This window comes from Heterodontus francisci, chromosome 26, assembly GCF_036365525.1.
Source record: "Heterodontus francisci isolate sHetFra1 chromosome 26, sHetFra1.hap1, whole genome shotgun sequence".
Classification (NCBI taxonomy): domain Eukaryota; kingdom Metazoa; phylum Chordata; class Chondrichthyes; order Heterodontiformes; family Heterodontidae; genus Heterodontus; species Heterodontus francisci.
The window spans coordinates 46811080-46826424 of record NC_090396.1 but is presented as its reverse complement, the minus strand read 5'-3'; the positions used below and the strand labels follow the sequence as shown (position 1 = coordinate 46826424).

The following is a 15345-nucleotide window of genomic DNA, read 5'->3' as shown; positions in this document are numbered from 1 at the left end:
GAGAAGTCCTGTGAAAAGGTGCCCCGAACACCCAAAACATCCACGAACGGCCCCCCCGGCCGCAACTTCAAAGCGCCCGCGGGAGATGGCTCGGAGAGCATCTGCAGCGCACTGTCGGCAATGCTGCATGCCTTTATTTAAACCACTGCAAAAAAAAAAAACCCTTAGCAAATGTAATCACCTCTAAGTCTGCCAAATGATGCTTCACCTCCCGAAGGACGTGGATGAGCTTTCCGGACGTCGATGGTGGGCACTGAGGAAATGGCTTATTACCTGCACCAGATTCCACCCCCCCTCCCCCCCCCCTTTTACCCCCCTTCCACCCCCCCACCCCCGTCCCCTTCCCTGCTCCACCCTCTCAGCGCACCCCCCCCCCACCCCCTCCCTCTACCCCTCCCCCTTGCATCCCCTCCTCCCACCGGCACCATCCTACACCTGTGTAGGGGCCCCAACAACCCCACTGCCTTGTGGGCGTCTCGGGAGAGACCAAGGCTAAGGGAGTAAACCCTAACAGAAAATCCGGAGCGGAACCCCGTAGGCGGTCATGTGTCACCTTTGGCATGTTTCCGGCAGTTCCTGCAGCCATACTGGTGCCAAACGTCGTGTCCTGCACTCCTTTGGACCCCACCAGAAAGGCCGAGAGGGGGGTTTTGACGACTGGGCAACTCTCAACCTCCATAAATTTGCCCAGGCATGCGCCATGGAGAGGTCACTCCATAGTTGCCTCACAGCGACTAAAACAACACGGAAGGCAGCAGTTACGGGTTATAAGTCCAGATAAATTGGCGTAGAAACTGGGCGCCACGGGTTGCCTTTGTCGGTGGGAGAGGTCATTGCACCTCACTGGACAGCTACCGCCCGCCTCAAACCGGGCAGCCCCCGGTCAATAAGGTTCTGTCCCGCCACAGTCTGCCTGCTTCAATGGGTGCTTGGAGCTCAGGGTCATTGCCCGAAAGGTGGACTGATACACCGCACCAAACAACATGAAAAAAGGAAAGAAGGTACCAGCCCTTCGCTTTGCAAGCTGGAACGTCAGAACTATGTGTCCTGGCCTGTCGGAAGACCTTACACAAATCAACGATTCTCGGAAGACCGCCATCATTAACAACGAGCTCAGTAGATTCAATGTGGACATTGCAGCACTTCAGGAGACTCGCCTCCCCGCGAGTGGCTCTCTAGCAGAGCAAGACTACACCTTCTTCTGGCAGGGCAGGGATCCTGAAGAACCAAGACAGCATGGAGTGGGCTTCGCCATCAGAAACTCCTTGCTCAGCATGATAGAGCCTCCCTCAAATGGCTCGGAACGCATACTGTCCATCCGACTGCTCACCACCTCTGGTCCAGTACACCTACTCAGCATCTATGCTCCAACACTCTGCTCCGCACCTGAAGCTAAAGACCAGTTCTATGAACAACTCCATAACATCATTAGCAGCATCCCCAACACCGAACACCTATTCCTGCTGGGGGACTTTAATGCCAGGGTTGGGGCCGACCATGACTCATGGCCCTCCTGCCTTGGGCGCTATGGCGTTGGAAGGATGAATGAGAACGGGCAGAGACTGCTTGAGTTGTGTACCTATCATAACCTCTGCATCACCAACTCGTTCTTTCACACTAAACCCTGTCACCAGGTTTCATGGAGGCACCCAAGATCACGTCATTGGCACCAGCTAGACCTCATTGTCACAAGGCGAGCCGCCTTAAACAGTGTTCAAATCACACGCAGCTTCCACAGTGCGGACTGCGACACCGACCACTCCCTGGTGTGCAGCAAGGTTAGACTCAGACCAAAGAAGTTGCATCATTCCAAGCAGAATGGCCACCCGCGCATCAACACGAGCAGAATTTCTCACCCACAGCTGTTACAAAAATTTCTAAATTCACTTGTAACAGCCCTTCAAAACACTCCCACAGGGGATGCTGAGACCAAGTGGGCCCACATCAGAGACGCCATCTATGAGTCAGCTTTGACCACCTACGGCAAAAGTGCGAAGAGAAATGCAGACTGGTTTCAATCTCATAATGAAGAGCTGGAACCTGTCATAGCCGCTAAGCGCATTGCACTTTTGAACTACAAGAAAGCCCCCAGCGATTTAACATCCGCAGCACTTAAAGCAGCCAGAAGTACTGCACAAAGAACAGCTAGGCGTTGCGCAAACGACTACTGGCAACACCTATGCAGTCATATTCAGCTGGCCTTAGACACCGGAAACATCAGAGGAATGTATGATGGCATGAAGAGAGCTCTTGGGCCAACCATCAAGAAGATCACCCCCCTCAAATCTAAATCGGGGGACATAATCACTGACCAACGCAAACAGATGGACCGCTGGGTTGAGCACTACCTAGAACTGTACTCCAGGGAGAATGCTGTCACTGAGACTGCCCTCAATGCAGCCCAGCCTCTACCAGTCATGGATGAGCTGGACATACAGCCAACCAAATCGGAACTCAGTGATGCCATTGATTCCCTAGCCAGCGGAAAAGCCCCTGGGAAGGACAGCATTACCCCTGAAATAATCAAGAGTGCCAAGCCTGCTATACTCTCAGCACTACATGAACTGCTATGCCTGTGCTGGGACGAGGGAGCAGTACCCCAGGACATGCGCGATGCCAACATCATCACCCTCTATAAAAACAAAGGTGACCGCGGTGACTGCAACAACTACCGTGGAATCTCCCTGCTCAGCATAGTGGGGAAAGTCTTTGCTCAAGTCGCTCTGAACAGGCTCCAGAAGCTGGCCGAGCGCGTCTACCCTGAGGCACAGTGTGGCTTTCGTGCAGAGAGATCGACTATTGACATGCTGTTCTCCCTTCGTCAGATACAGGAGAAATGCCGTGAACAACAGATGCCCCTCTACATTGCTTTCATTGATCTCACCAAAGCCTTTGACCTCGTCAGCAGACGTGGTCTCTTCAGACTACTAGAAAAGATCGGATGTCCACCAAAGCTACTAAGTATCATCACCTCATTCCATGACAATATGAAAGGCACAATTCAACATGGTGGCTCCTCATCAGAGCCCTTTCCTATCCTGAGTGGTGTGAAACAGGGCTGTGTTCTCGCACCCACACTTTTTGGGATTTTCTTCTCCCTGCTGCTTTCACATGCGTTCAAATCCTCTGAAGAAGGAATTTTCCTCCACACAAGATCAGGGGGCAGGTTGTTCAACCTTGCCCGTCTAAGAGCGAAGTCCAAAGTACGGAAAGTCCTCATCAGAGAACTCCTCTTTGCTGACGATGCTGCTTTAACATCTCACACTGAAGAATGCCTGCAGAGTCTCATCGACAGGTTTGCGTCTGCCTGCAATGAATTTGGCCTAACCATCAGCCTCAAGAAAACGAACATCATGGGGCAGGATGTCAGAAATGCTCCATCCATCAATATTGGCGACCACGCTCTGGAAGTGGTTCAAGAGTTCACCTACCTAGGCTCAACTATCACCAGTAACCTGTCTCTAGATGCAGAAATCAACAAGCGCATGGGTAAGGCTTCCACTGCTATGTCCAGACTGGCCAAGAGAGTGTGGGAAAATGGCGCACTGACACGGAACACAAAAGTCCGAGTGTATCAGGCCTGTGTCCTCAGTACCTTGCTCTACGGCAGCGAGGCCTGGACAACGTATGCCAGCCAAGAGCGTCGTCTCAATTCATTCCATCTTCGCTGCCTTCGGAGAATAATTGGCATCAGGTGGCAGGACTATATCTCCAACACAGAAGTCCTTGAAGCGGCCAACACCCCCAGCTTATACACACTACTGAGTCAGCGGCGCTTGAGATGGCTTGGCCATGTGAGCCGCATGGAAGATGGCAGGATCCCCAAAGACACATTGTACAGCGAGCTCGCCACTGGTATCAGACCCACCGGCCGTCCATGTCTCCGTTATAAAGACGTCTGCAAACGTGACATGAAATCGTGTGACATTGATCACAAGTCGTGGGAGTCAGTTGCCAGCATTCGCCAGAGCTGGCGGGCAGCCATAAAGACAGGGCTAAATTGTGGCGAGTCGAAGAGACTTAGTAGTTGGCAGGAAAAAAGACAGAGGCGCAAGGGGAGAGCCAACTGTGCAACAGCCCCAACAAACAAATTTCTCTGCAGCACCTGTGGAAGAGCCTGTCACTCCAGAATTGGCCTTTATAGCCACTCCAGGCGCTGCTTCACAAACCACTGACCACCTCCAGGTGCGTATCCATTGTCTCTCGAGATAAGGAGGCCCAAAAGAAAAAAAAAAGAAAGAAATTCTGAAGGGAGACAGAGAAAAGCTCATAAGCCAAAGGATCCCTAATCCCAAAAAGGTTTTTGTGACAAATTTGGAGGGTGGTGATGGTGGTGACTGCAAGTCAAGTATCCTAATTGAGGAGGAATTGTGGGCCAGGCTGGTTGAGCACAGGAAAAAACATGTAGAAAAAGCATTGGATGATCTTCACAAAGTTATGAACAACTTTGAATCCAGGGTTAATTTCACTGGAAAAGGAAAATATTGTAGAAATACATGAGGAAATTCAGTATATACTGGAGCACAAGCTGATTGAGCCCAGTTAGAGCAGTTGGAGTTCCCCAGTTGTGCTCCTGCCTAAACCTGGATGGAAAAAAACCTAGAGTATGGCTATGACTGATGAATGTTTGTGTACAATTTCTTTTTAATTTGTGACCTCATTGAAATGTTCCTGTTGCATTTCATTTCACATGGTGGTGAGGTGTTACGTCAATGTGCTTTGTTGAATGATTTTCTTTAATCCACTGACTGGAGATCAGAATTTTTGTTTTTTGAAAGACCTGCTAAAAGGATGACTTTACTGGCAGCTTAAGATGGCTATCCAATTTGCAATACTGTATCCTACACTACAATGCCTCCGAGGAGGAAGACGAAATGTCTGCTCATGCCCCAGCAAGAACCAAGACTCAGGAAGTTTAAAGGAACTACCTGTTCTTTTTAGCGAGAGAGAAATACTGCTAACTGCTATGGTTGAATGCCTGAGTCACTGTCATGTGACAAACCCCTCCCTATCTTCTCTCTCACTCTCTCTTGCTCCATGCCAGCTTGAAAGCTTTCGCATCCTGCTCATTGACGGACTACCTCTGCATACTACACTCAGGAACCCAGTTGGAAGCAATCATCCACATCGCTGTCTCCAAGAGACCGATCGAACTAGTCATTTACCTCTTCAAACTAAAAACCTCAGGACCACTGAATTCAGCTAGATGCCAACCAAACCTCACAGACTGTATACCTCTTTTTTCCTATGGACTCTAAATCAGCCAATCTACCTTTCCCCACTCTGTAACCAATTTGTGTGTGTGTAAACCTCCAGAGTGTGAGTGAAAGTTGCCGCGTGTTTATTATTTTTATTAGTTCGGTTTACGTACAATAAAGTTAACCTCTTTCTTAACTCGAGAACCTGTCCGATTGGTTCTTATGATCATAGCAAGTAAGTAATCGAACACCTACTAAATTGGCCAGTACATCCACTTTAAGAAAGAATTGTTGTGGTCAGACAGAGAGGGGGGAAAAGAGGGAAGCACTTCGACCCTTCCTCACTTGACCGTAACAATTGTTTTATTATATATTGACCAATTCTGACTTGTACGTGTCCAATGTTGTGAAATCCCAAAACTGGCTGCCACGCAGTGACTTGTCAACAAATCATGTAGCACAGATACCTGTTGACAATGGATCAATGCCATGTTAAGTGGGCTAGATTATCTCTTCATGTTTTGTGAGCTGGATTCACTCTTGTCAACAATGTTATCAGCTATCATATTTCCCTAAGTAGTGTGTGTTTTTATTCATACTGGATGGATAATCTTCCTCTTCAGACTCCAACTCCTTTTTAGGAAATGCTGTTTCTCAGACTTAGCATCTGCAAGCAAATAACTTAAAAATTATTTCTTGGATGCGCATTGCCTACTGCCTTTTATTCCAAGTAAGGAAGACGAATCACAAGCAGGTTTTGAAGGCCTATATACGATTAAAGTTGTCTTTATGTATTCGCTCTTTCTTCCCGCCCATTTTATTCAATACAGAACACCTTTTACTGAAATATTTCAATCTGACTTATCAAAACAAAAACAAATTCCCTTCATATCTTCTAAAGTAATGTTATGGACTCTGGTACTATTTGTAAGCATGCCAGCTCAATGGAATTTCACTTACATGATCCAGCTCAGTGATCTAGAGAAGATGGCTAAACATCTTCAGCTGTTAAGACATCTGAGGTTACAGTATCTTGAAGAAAGTGCTGTTCAGTTGCAGTGGGATTAGAGAGCTTCTGTAGTCCTTTCCTCCAGTGAAAAGAACGGATTGAGTTCTCAACAAATGAATTTGTGTTGGAAGATTCAATTGAAGCTAACGTTGACTTTTTTCCCTCTGTTCAATGGGACAGGAAGGAACCTCCGTATTTTATTATTCTGCCACCATTAGGATTGCACACCTTGTAAATTTCTGTACTTTTATGAGGGTTTTCTTTACGAAAAAAGTATTGAAATTTTAAAAATCCATAATCTGAGACAAAACTGATTTTGTGGGAGTAATTTTTAACCAGCTTAAAACTGGTATGAAGTCGCCAGTATATCTGCCTTGCCCATCCAAAGATACTGTTGGGAAGCCTGAACCGTTTTCAGGTTCAGCCATCAGTTAAATTTAACCAGTGAGCTGCTGGCGCTAAGCGGGCACTCTGCTGCTGCACGCTGATTTTGGAAGGCAGAAAATTGCCCACCTTCAACACTGAGCAAGCTGAAGGTCGGCCCTGTTGGGAGAAGTGCTAGATGCCAATTTAAGGGAGATTGAATTGGGCCTTGGGCATCATAGGGCTGTCCAAGATCTCACTTGATTTTCCTCTGCTGATTGTCCATCTTTCAGGAAGGAAGTGGGAAGACAGCAGTTGAAAATCATGACCCAATCTGATCACCTTTGGCGTTTTGGCATTTTTGACTACTTGGCTTAGAAGGGACTTTTAGTTTAACATGTCTTTGAGATGAAGTTAGATTCAGTACAGTAAAGGTTAATTTGCAAAGATCAGCAGATTAGGCACATGAATAAGCTCTTCCAAGGGGAAAGTGATAGCTATCAAACTGTTCTTCATTTCATTTTGAGGCAATGGGGGAATTGGTACTTTCCACCGCTGCCAGAAATATTAAAAACATATGTTGTAATGAGCCCATTTATTTGAGCCAAGAAGGGTTTTGTTTCCAGGCAAGTAGTTACCTGGGAGGGTGGTTGTCAGTTTGAATGTCAGCTCAATTGGCGAATCTCTTGACACTTGAGTGGCTCAGAGGTGAAGTTTTTGCCTGTCCAGTAAAGAGTAAACACAGTCTACAGAGGCAGCCCTGTTGGATCTAGTAAGGAACCCAGCCAGAGTATGGGCTCCGTCCTTGAGTTTAGTCCTGACCAATTTCAGAGAAATTAACGGTCAAAAAGTGCATTTAGTTTGCTATGAGGGGTAGTGTGACATGCTTTGTTATTTTTTCTATTGCAAGCAGTGTTAGGAAATAAGTTATAAATTACTGCATAAGCTACTCTGATCATTCACATTATTTGAAAAATAAAACGGCCTATTGGTTTATAAATAGCCTGATTAAAGAATTCATCAGTCCACCCTCTGGAAGACAGGAGAAACCACTAGGGGGAAGGTATCTGGTTCATGTAACAAAGAGTTTTATTTTTGACCACCTTAGCTCTGAGTAATGTTGTCATGTGACTAGTTATTGCGCAGTGAAGGCAAACTCCTGATTGTAAGATCAGCAGATAATAAATAGGAACAGGAGTAGGCCATTCAGCCCCTCGAACATGCTCTGCCATTCAATATTATGGCTGATCTTATTGTGGCCTTAACTCCACTTTCCTGAAGGCCCCCTATAACACTTGACTCCTTTGTAGATCAAAAATCTGTCCAAGTCAGCCTTGAGGTAAGGTATCTACTTTCAGGAGAAACTGGTGACACTGACTTGAGGGAATATCTAGTGCAGGCGTTTTCAATTTAAGGCTGAAAGTGAGCAGGCATTATCTGGGCTAAAGGTAGCCATTGCAATGTAGCTGTGTTATTGATGAACACACTGCTGTGGGTTGAAATATGTAAACCATGATGGAAGCTCCTGAAGCAAATACTTTAATTTACTTCATGGCTTTCAGCATTTTTTTTTCATCATTGAAGATCTGTACAAAAGCTGGTTGCTAGAAATTCCTGAAATATTATAAATTTAATACATTCTCTGCACTATGAAACAGTGAGGTTAATTTTTATAGAATAACACGAGGTTAAAATTTCAATTTTGAGGAATTGTCTTTGTGGCACTGCTTCTCATCACTATTGCCATATTTGCGTAAGTATCCTTTCTAATTATCAAGTGTTACATTTGGACAATTTCATCTCCACAGGGTGTTTAGTTTGCAGGTCCAGAGCCCTCCCAAAGTTTTTGTTACCTTTGTTTACAAGTTAGAAGACGGTGCTAAAGTTGTTGTGAGTCCAGAGCTGACAATCTGCTATCTCTCTCAGTGCAATTCAGAAAAAGCTTCTACAGTTGATGGTAAGTGAAATGGGAATGAGTGTGTGTGTAAAATACTGAAGAAATCTGAAGCTTTAATATGTGTATAATTGAAACTATTTCTAGAGTTTATTGCAAGGGAATGCAGCAACAATGTTGTGTGTGTTTTTTTTTCTTTGTCCTTCCCCTGACCCTTCTGTTATTTGAAGGAGTGTGGAATGCTCTACAGCTACCTCCACTGTTGCTTATTTGACTGACACACAGGACCACCATTTTGGGTTTCCACAATGCTGTTTTTTTTCCAACGTCTTCTGAAGAAGGAAAATAAAATTCTATAAAAATTGTTTGCAATTATATAACCTCAATATGATTTCTTAATTCATCACCAGTTAACATCTGCTGTACTTGGCATTGGAAATGTCAGACTTAAGCTTCTTTCATTAGTATATTGTGGGAACATGATGTAATAAGGATTTAATATGCAGTACGGTGAGTTGTTCTGTTTACTATACAGAGATGCCTCCAATACACACAAACTGCTTAGCCTTTTTTGTTGCCACACAATTGGCAGTTCCAACATTTTATAATTTAAATGTGCAGCAGTCTAGGCAAACACACATTTCATCCAAGCATAAAGATCCTGTTTAGTGATTCTATTCATTCCCTGTATAGAAGGCTTGATCCAGAACACAGTTTCTTGACAATGGTGATTCCACTTTGTTTTTTCCCCATTAGCTTCAGGAGCCTGACAAGGTACAATTCCCAGATAACAGGCTGTCTGACTACTAAATCCTTATTATTTAAAAAAAAATTCTGGTGTACGTTGATTCAGACTGGATATTGGCCCAGATTTTGGAGTCAGCAGTGAATGAATACCACTTTCTATACATTACTCTTCCCCTTGTTCACAGACCTTCTGTGGGCCTTGCACTAGAATTTGCAATGGAAAGTCAAAATAACATGGTATACGCCAAAGGCCATCTGGGACCTATGTGAGCAGGGCAAAAAAAAAAAAAATTATTCTTTAAAATCTCCAACAATAATTACTCTGAAGGAATAAGACTCCACATCTGTAATAGTAGATTTTCAGTGCCAGAGAGGTGGTTTGCCAGTAATTAAGACTCAGCACTGCTAGCTTATACTGGGCAGATATCTGGAGGGTTACTAGAATTAAAAATATTGACATCTATTGAGGGTTCGATGTTAATTGTGTGATTATATGCAGGTGAAGGGAGTTAATTGGGGTTTTAGTTGAACACTTAAAAGCAGACACTCACTGAGACTGGGAGAGGGATTTGTGTGAAGAGTTTCATGTTTGAAATCCTTTTATTCTGCACAATAAATGTGAAACTGAGTAAATATAGGCTCCAGCCTTATCCTTCTATAACAAGCTTTCTGGAGTTCAACATGGGAGTAGAAGATGGTTGCCTAAAGCTGAAGGTTGGAACATAAGAAAATTTTTGGTTAGAAAACTAAAGTCTCAAGGGCCATTGTGGAAAAGAAAATGGCAGAAAGCAAGTGCAAATTGTCAGGGTGTCATTACCCGCCAGTGTTTTTGGATCTGAACCATATGACCAGTGGAAGAATGAAGTGGATATGTGGACATGGGTTACATTTCTACCAAAAAGGAAACCAGCTATGGCCTTGGCGTTGTTACTTCCTACCAAAAGTAAAATCAGAACTAAAATGTTTTCTGAACTGGATGCTCGTCAGTTGGATACTGATGAAGGGTTGGATCTTCTGTTAGAATTCATGGATGAAATTTACAAGAAAGATGACCTATTGAATGCGTATGAGGCATGGTCAGACTTTGACAGATTTCGGAAAACAAATGGTTATTCAACGGAGGAATATATCATGGACTTTAACAGACTGTATAAAAGATTAAGGAAATTCAATTTGACGATCCCTAGTTCAGTGCTAGCTTTTAAATTGCTAGATTGTGCTAGGATGTTGTATGTGGACAGGCTCCTTGTTCAAGTTGGGGTTCGGTTCTTGGACAGAGACTCCCTGTTGGAGCAAATGTCCGCAGCCTTAAAAAAAATTCCTGGGGCAATAGACATTTCCTGCAGTCCTGGTAGAACAAGCAGGACACTCTGCGATGACACAAAAAATAGAGGACTCGATGTTTACAAGATTTAGAAATAATCCAGGTACTGGAAGCAGGTCTAAGTACAATGGAAGAGTTAAAGACAGGAGGAATGAGAATTAAAACACCTTTAGCAGGTCTGAATATTACAGTGGAAGACAGGGTTGGAACAGCAGTCAAAGGCGAATGAATCCCAGGAATGCCCAAGGAACAGTTAATAGGTGCTTCAGATGTTACTCAAAGTATCATTATGCAATGAACCGCCCTAAATGGAGGGGCAGAGTCTTCGAAATAACACATGACGCAGAAAATTCTGAGGCAGAAGAAGAAGATACTGATGGATCTGAAGGAATTGTACTAGTCACAAGGAATTTTAGTCCTGTGATGAATGTGTTGGTTGTGGATTCGTTCAACTGTGTGGGACTGGATAGTGCTTGTACATCGACAGTATGTAGAGCTGATTGGTTACAGTGTTATCTGGATTCACTCAGTAGTGAGGATCGACGCAAGGTTAAGGAGTATAAAAGTACTACCAGCTTTAGGTTTGGTGATGACAACACATTGAAGTCACTGAAGAGAGTAGTAATCCCATGTAAAATAGCTGAGGTAAGCCACTTTATTAGTACTGATGTAGACTCCAGTGAGATACCTTTACTCTTGTGTAATCCTTCAATGCAAAAGGCACAGATGAAACTTGATATGGCACATGATAAAGAATTGTTTTTTGGAAGCCAGTGAATATGCAGTTTACCCAGTCAGGGCATTATTGTATCCCATTAACAAAACCTGATATTTCTAGTCAGTGTTAGAGAAGTGTTGATGGCACCAGATGTTACGCATCAGAGAGATAAAAGGCATATTGTCTTAAAGTTGCACAGGCAATTTTCTCACCCTTGTCAGAGATTAAAAACCCTACTAAAAGATGCAGGTGTGATTGATGGAGAGGATACAAGGATAATAGAAATTAGCGAAAAGTGAGATTTGTAAAAAGTATCAGAGGACACCATCACGTCCTATTGTTAGCCTTCCATTGACACGTGACTTTAATGAGGTAGTTGCCATGGATTTAAAGGTATGGGACAAAGACAAGAATATTTTCATTCTACATTTTATAAACCCAGCAACTAGATTTAGCCTTTCTACAATAATAAATAGTAAGGACAAAAGGGTAATTATAGGCAAATTATGGAGAAATGGTTAGGGACTGGACTTGGGGCACCAGCTAAGTTTCTGACTGATAATGGAGGGGAATTTGCCAATGACGAGTTCAGAGACCTCTGTGAGAATGTGAACATTATGCTTATGAATACTGTAGCTGAAAGTCCTTTCAGAAATGGACTTTGCAAAAGGAGTCACGTGGTGGTGAATGAAATGTTACATGAAATATTGGCTGACCAGCTAAACTGCAAGTTGACTGCCCTGGCATGGGCAGTTCATGTGAAGAATTCACTTCAGATGTTTGGAGGATATAGTCCCTATCCATTGGTCCATGGGCGGAATCCCACATTGCCTTCTGTACTATGCGACAGTCCTCTTTCTCTAGAAGGTACTACAATTCATTTTTTTCTACACATTTGAATGCTTTTCATGCAGGGAGACGGGCTTTCATCAAGGCTGAGGTCTCTGGAAAAAATCCGCAGAGCTCTGAGGTATCATGTAAGGCCATCTGAGGTGGAATTTAGTTCAGGAGATTTGGTGTATTATAAAAGAGAGGGCCATAGGGAATGGAAGGGCCCTGGTAAGGTAATCGGAACAGAGGCACGTTGTACTTCAAATATTATGTTTTGTGATGAAGGTCCTGAGGCACATAGATGAAGAGTTGGATAGTAATGAAACCATCATGATGCTCAGGAAAGAGCTATCGCATCCAAAGACCAATTGCCTCGAGTAGGTAGTTGGGTGATATATATTCCAGAGGGGTCTGATAAATGGAGGGATGCGACAATTGTGGGGCCTGCAGGAAATTGTACAAGCAAGTTTATTGTGTGATCTAAAGTAGAAGTCCTCATGACTGCCAATAAACTTGAGGATAAACTAATAAGAGAAGCAAAACATAAGTTGGAGAGAGTTTGGAGTCTATTCTGAGGTACCAGTTAGGGGACAGCTGGCCTTGTCACATAGATTTGTGCTGAAAAAGTCCTTCCCGATGGAACTTATAAGGCTAAAGCGAGATTAGTTGTGAGGGGTTTTGAACAGTGATTAGGTGATACCAATGTTAGAGTTCATTTCTCCCACGGTTAGATAAGTAATCTTGAAAATCATTTTGGCTCTTTTGGCCACATATTAATGGGAATGTAGATCCATTGACATAAAAACTGCATTTCTGCAAGGTGATACTTTTCAGAGAGAAGTATATCTGAAACCACTTACAGAGGCAACAGATGCAGAAGGAAAACTATGGAAACTGAACAAATGTGTCTATAGCCTTAATGATGCTTCTAGGTATTTCTCGGTGAGATATGCTTTGTTGAAAATTGGTTGTGTTCAACTAAAAGCAGATCCTGCGATGTTTTATTGGTATCGTAGAGAAACTTTCAGGCATCTTCATGATGCATCTTGCTGATTTCTTATGGGGTGGTACTGCGGATTTTGAGGAATATATCCTGAAGATTTAAGGTAGAATATAAGATCGGGAATCAGGCTTGTGGGGCCTTTAAATATATTTGTTTAGATATTAAGCAGAATAAGTGGAATAAGTTTGAGTGGGAGAGAAATTTTAAATTCCTGTAACAGAATTTCTTCTTTGAGATTCTCATAGCTGAGCTAGACTTTAAGAGCCCTCAGCCACTGGTCAAAATCCAGCTGCTTACTACTTTCAAACTACAGATAAGTTTGATTAGCTTACTTCTTGAGGGTTCTAAAACTTTGGCGATAGGCTTCGGGTACTAATTCATATGCCCAAGGATAGCATTTTCTGTCAGTTCATAATTTGATGGACTCTCATCTGGCAACAGGGAATAAACCTCATGGGCTTTTCCGGTTAGCTTGAATTGTAATAAAGAGGCCTGGTCTCAGCTGGCCAGTCTAGCTGCCTTGCCAGTTTCTCAAAAGACACAAAAACGCTTCTGCATCTTCCTCATTGAATTTTGGGACCAGTTGAACTAGTTTTAAAAATTCTATACCCAGCCCTGAATTACACACCTCCATATTGGCCATGCTTTCATTCGGGTTACTCTGTTGACCACTAGTTAACTCAAGCCGCTTTAGCTCTCTCTCTTCGGATTCTTTCTGGGAGACTCTCACTCTTGCTCTCACTCTTTCTTTGTATTCGCGGTCCTTCTGGACGGCTCTCGCTCTCTCCCAGCCCCCCCCCCCCCCCCCCCCAAATTCAAGTTTCCTCTGTTCCATTTGTATCTTTGCTAGCAATACGCCGTCAGAGTATTATTTCTAACCCTGTTTCTGCTGCTTCAGATTCAAGGGGAAAATGGTTGGCCACTAGCCTTCGGAATTCAAACTTCCTAGCTTTGCCACATACAGTGATCCCACACTGCTCAGTCATTTTTCTCAACTCCTCCATAGACAGCGCTTTTAACTTATCCCAAGTTACTTCACCCTGGCTTGGGGAGCTATTTGCTTCACTTGCAGACATGTTGGTATTCAAGTACACACAACCACAAAAAAACCTGTATTGAAATCTTGTTCTTTTTTGATTGGGAAGAATTTGGCTTCCCACTTCCAATTTCTCTCATTTGTATGTGGGTCAAATCCAGGATGGTAGCCCCCAAATTTCTGTTAGGACCAGGTGAGGAAGGGGTCTAGGCTTCCCTCTCAGCTTTCACCTGATCTTACCGTAACAGGGTTTAATTTTAAACACACTTTTTTTTTTTTAGCTCCCCCTTAGTGAATCCTCCTTCATTAACTTCCAATTATAATGCAAAGAAACTAGCCAAACAGGTTTGCTTGGGTTTAAAGAAAAAAGGTTGAACTTTATTAAACTTCAACTCTAATTCGGTTAACACCTACGGATATGTGACGCGCCCACGCACTTTTCCCTCTTGAAGTTCATGCGTCCTCAGTGGGTCCAGAGGCGTGTGAGAAAGAGATGGCAGCAGACAGGAGAGGTCTTCTCACTCCAGGAGCAAATAGTCTTAGTTCAAAAGCTCTATCTCGTTCAAAAAACCCTGGACGAGCCAGTTAGTCGTGTGACCAGCTGGATTAACCAGTCCTGGCTTTTGTGGATTGTATCACCTTAGCAGTCTCTGGAATGCTCTTCATCAGCAAGTCATTAGCTATCTGTTTCCCAAAGAGAAATGCAAGTGCAAAGAAATTGTTGAGGTGCTGGATGAGGGGCATCTCACAATGTTAAAAAAAAACTTTGTGACCAATATGGAATTTAATTTTGATTTATTTTGAAATATTTGAGCATGTTAATACAAGTTGTATTGTAAAAGAAAGAAAGAAGGGAATCTGTTAATTGTGTGATTATAGGCAGGTGAAGGGAGTTAATTGAGGTTTTAGTTGAGCACTTAAAAGCAGACACTCACTGGGACTGGGAGGGGGATTTGTGTGAAGAATTACATGTTTGTAATCCTTTTATTCTGCATAATAAACGTGAAACTGAGTAAATATAGGCTCCAGCCTTATCCTTCTATAACAGACTTTCTGGAGTTCAACATTGGTCCTTGTTGAGTCAGTGCTGATTCTGAACTTAAAGTTCAGGTCATTTCTTACCTGAAATGGATACCAATTTTTAGGATCAATTGAAACTCTTGTTACAGTGATGAGGTAGAACACTGTGATTGTACTGAAACTGGACATTGCTGCAGAGCAA

The 15345-nt window shown here is 43.4% G+C and overlaps 1 protein-coding gene across 1 annotated transcript in view; it reads left to right on the top strand.

Moving 5' to 3' along the window:
- The window catches only part of engase (endo-beta-N-acetylglucosaminidase), a 70682-nt gene that overhangs the window by 35783 nt on the left and 19554 nt on the right, over positions 1 to 15345 (top strand). The window contains exon 11 of the mRNA XM_068058146.1: positions 8379 to 8527. Coding sequence (XP_067914247.1) covers positions 8379 to 8527 — 149 coding nt within the window. The remainder of the gene's footprint in view (positions 1 to 8378; positions 8528 to 15345) is intronic.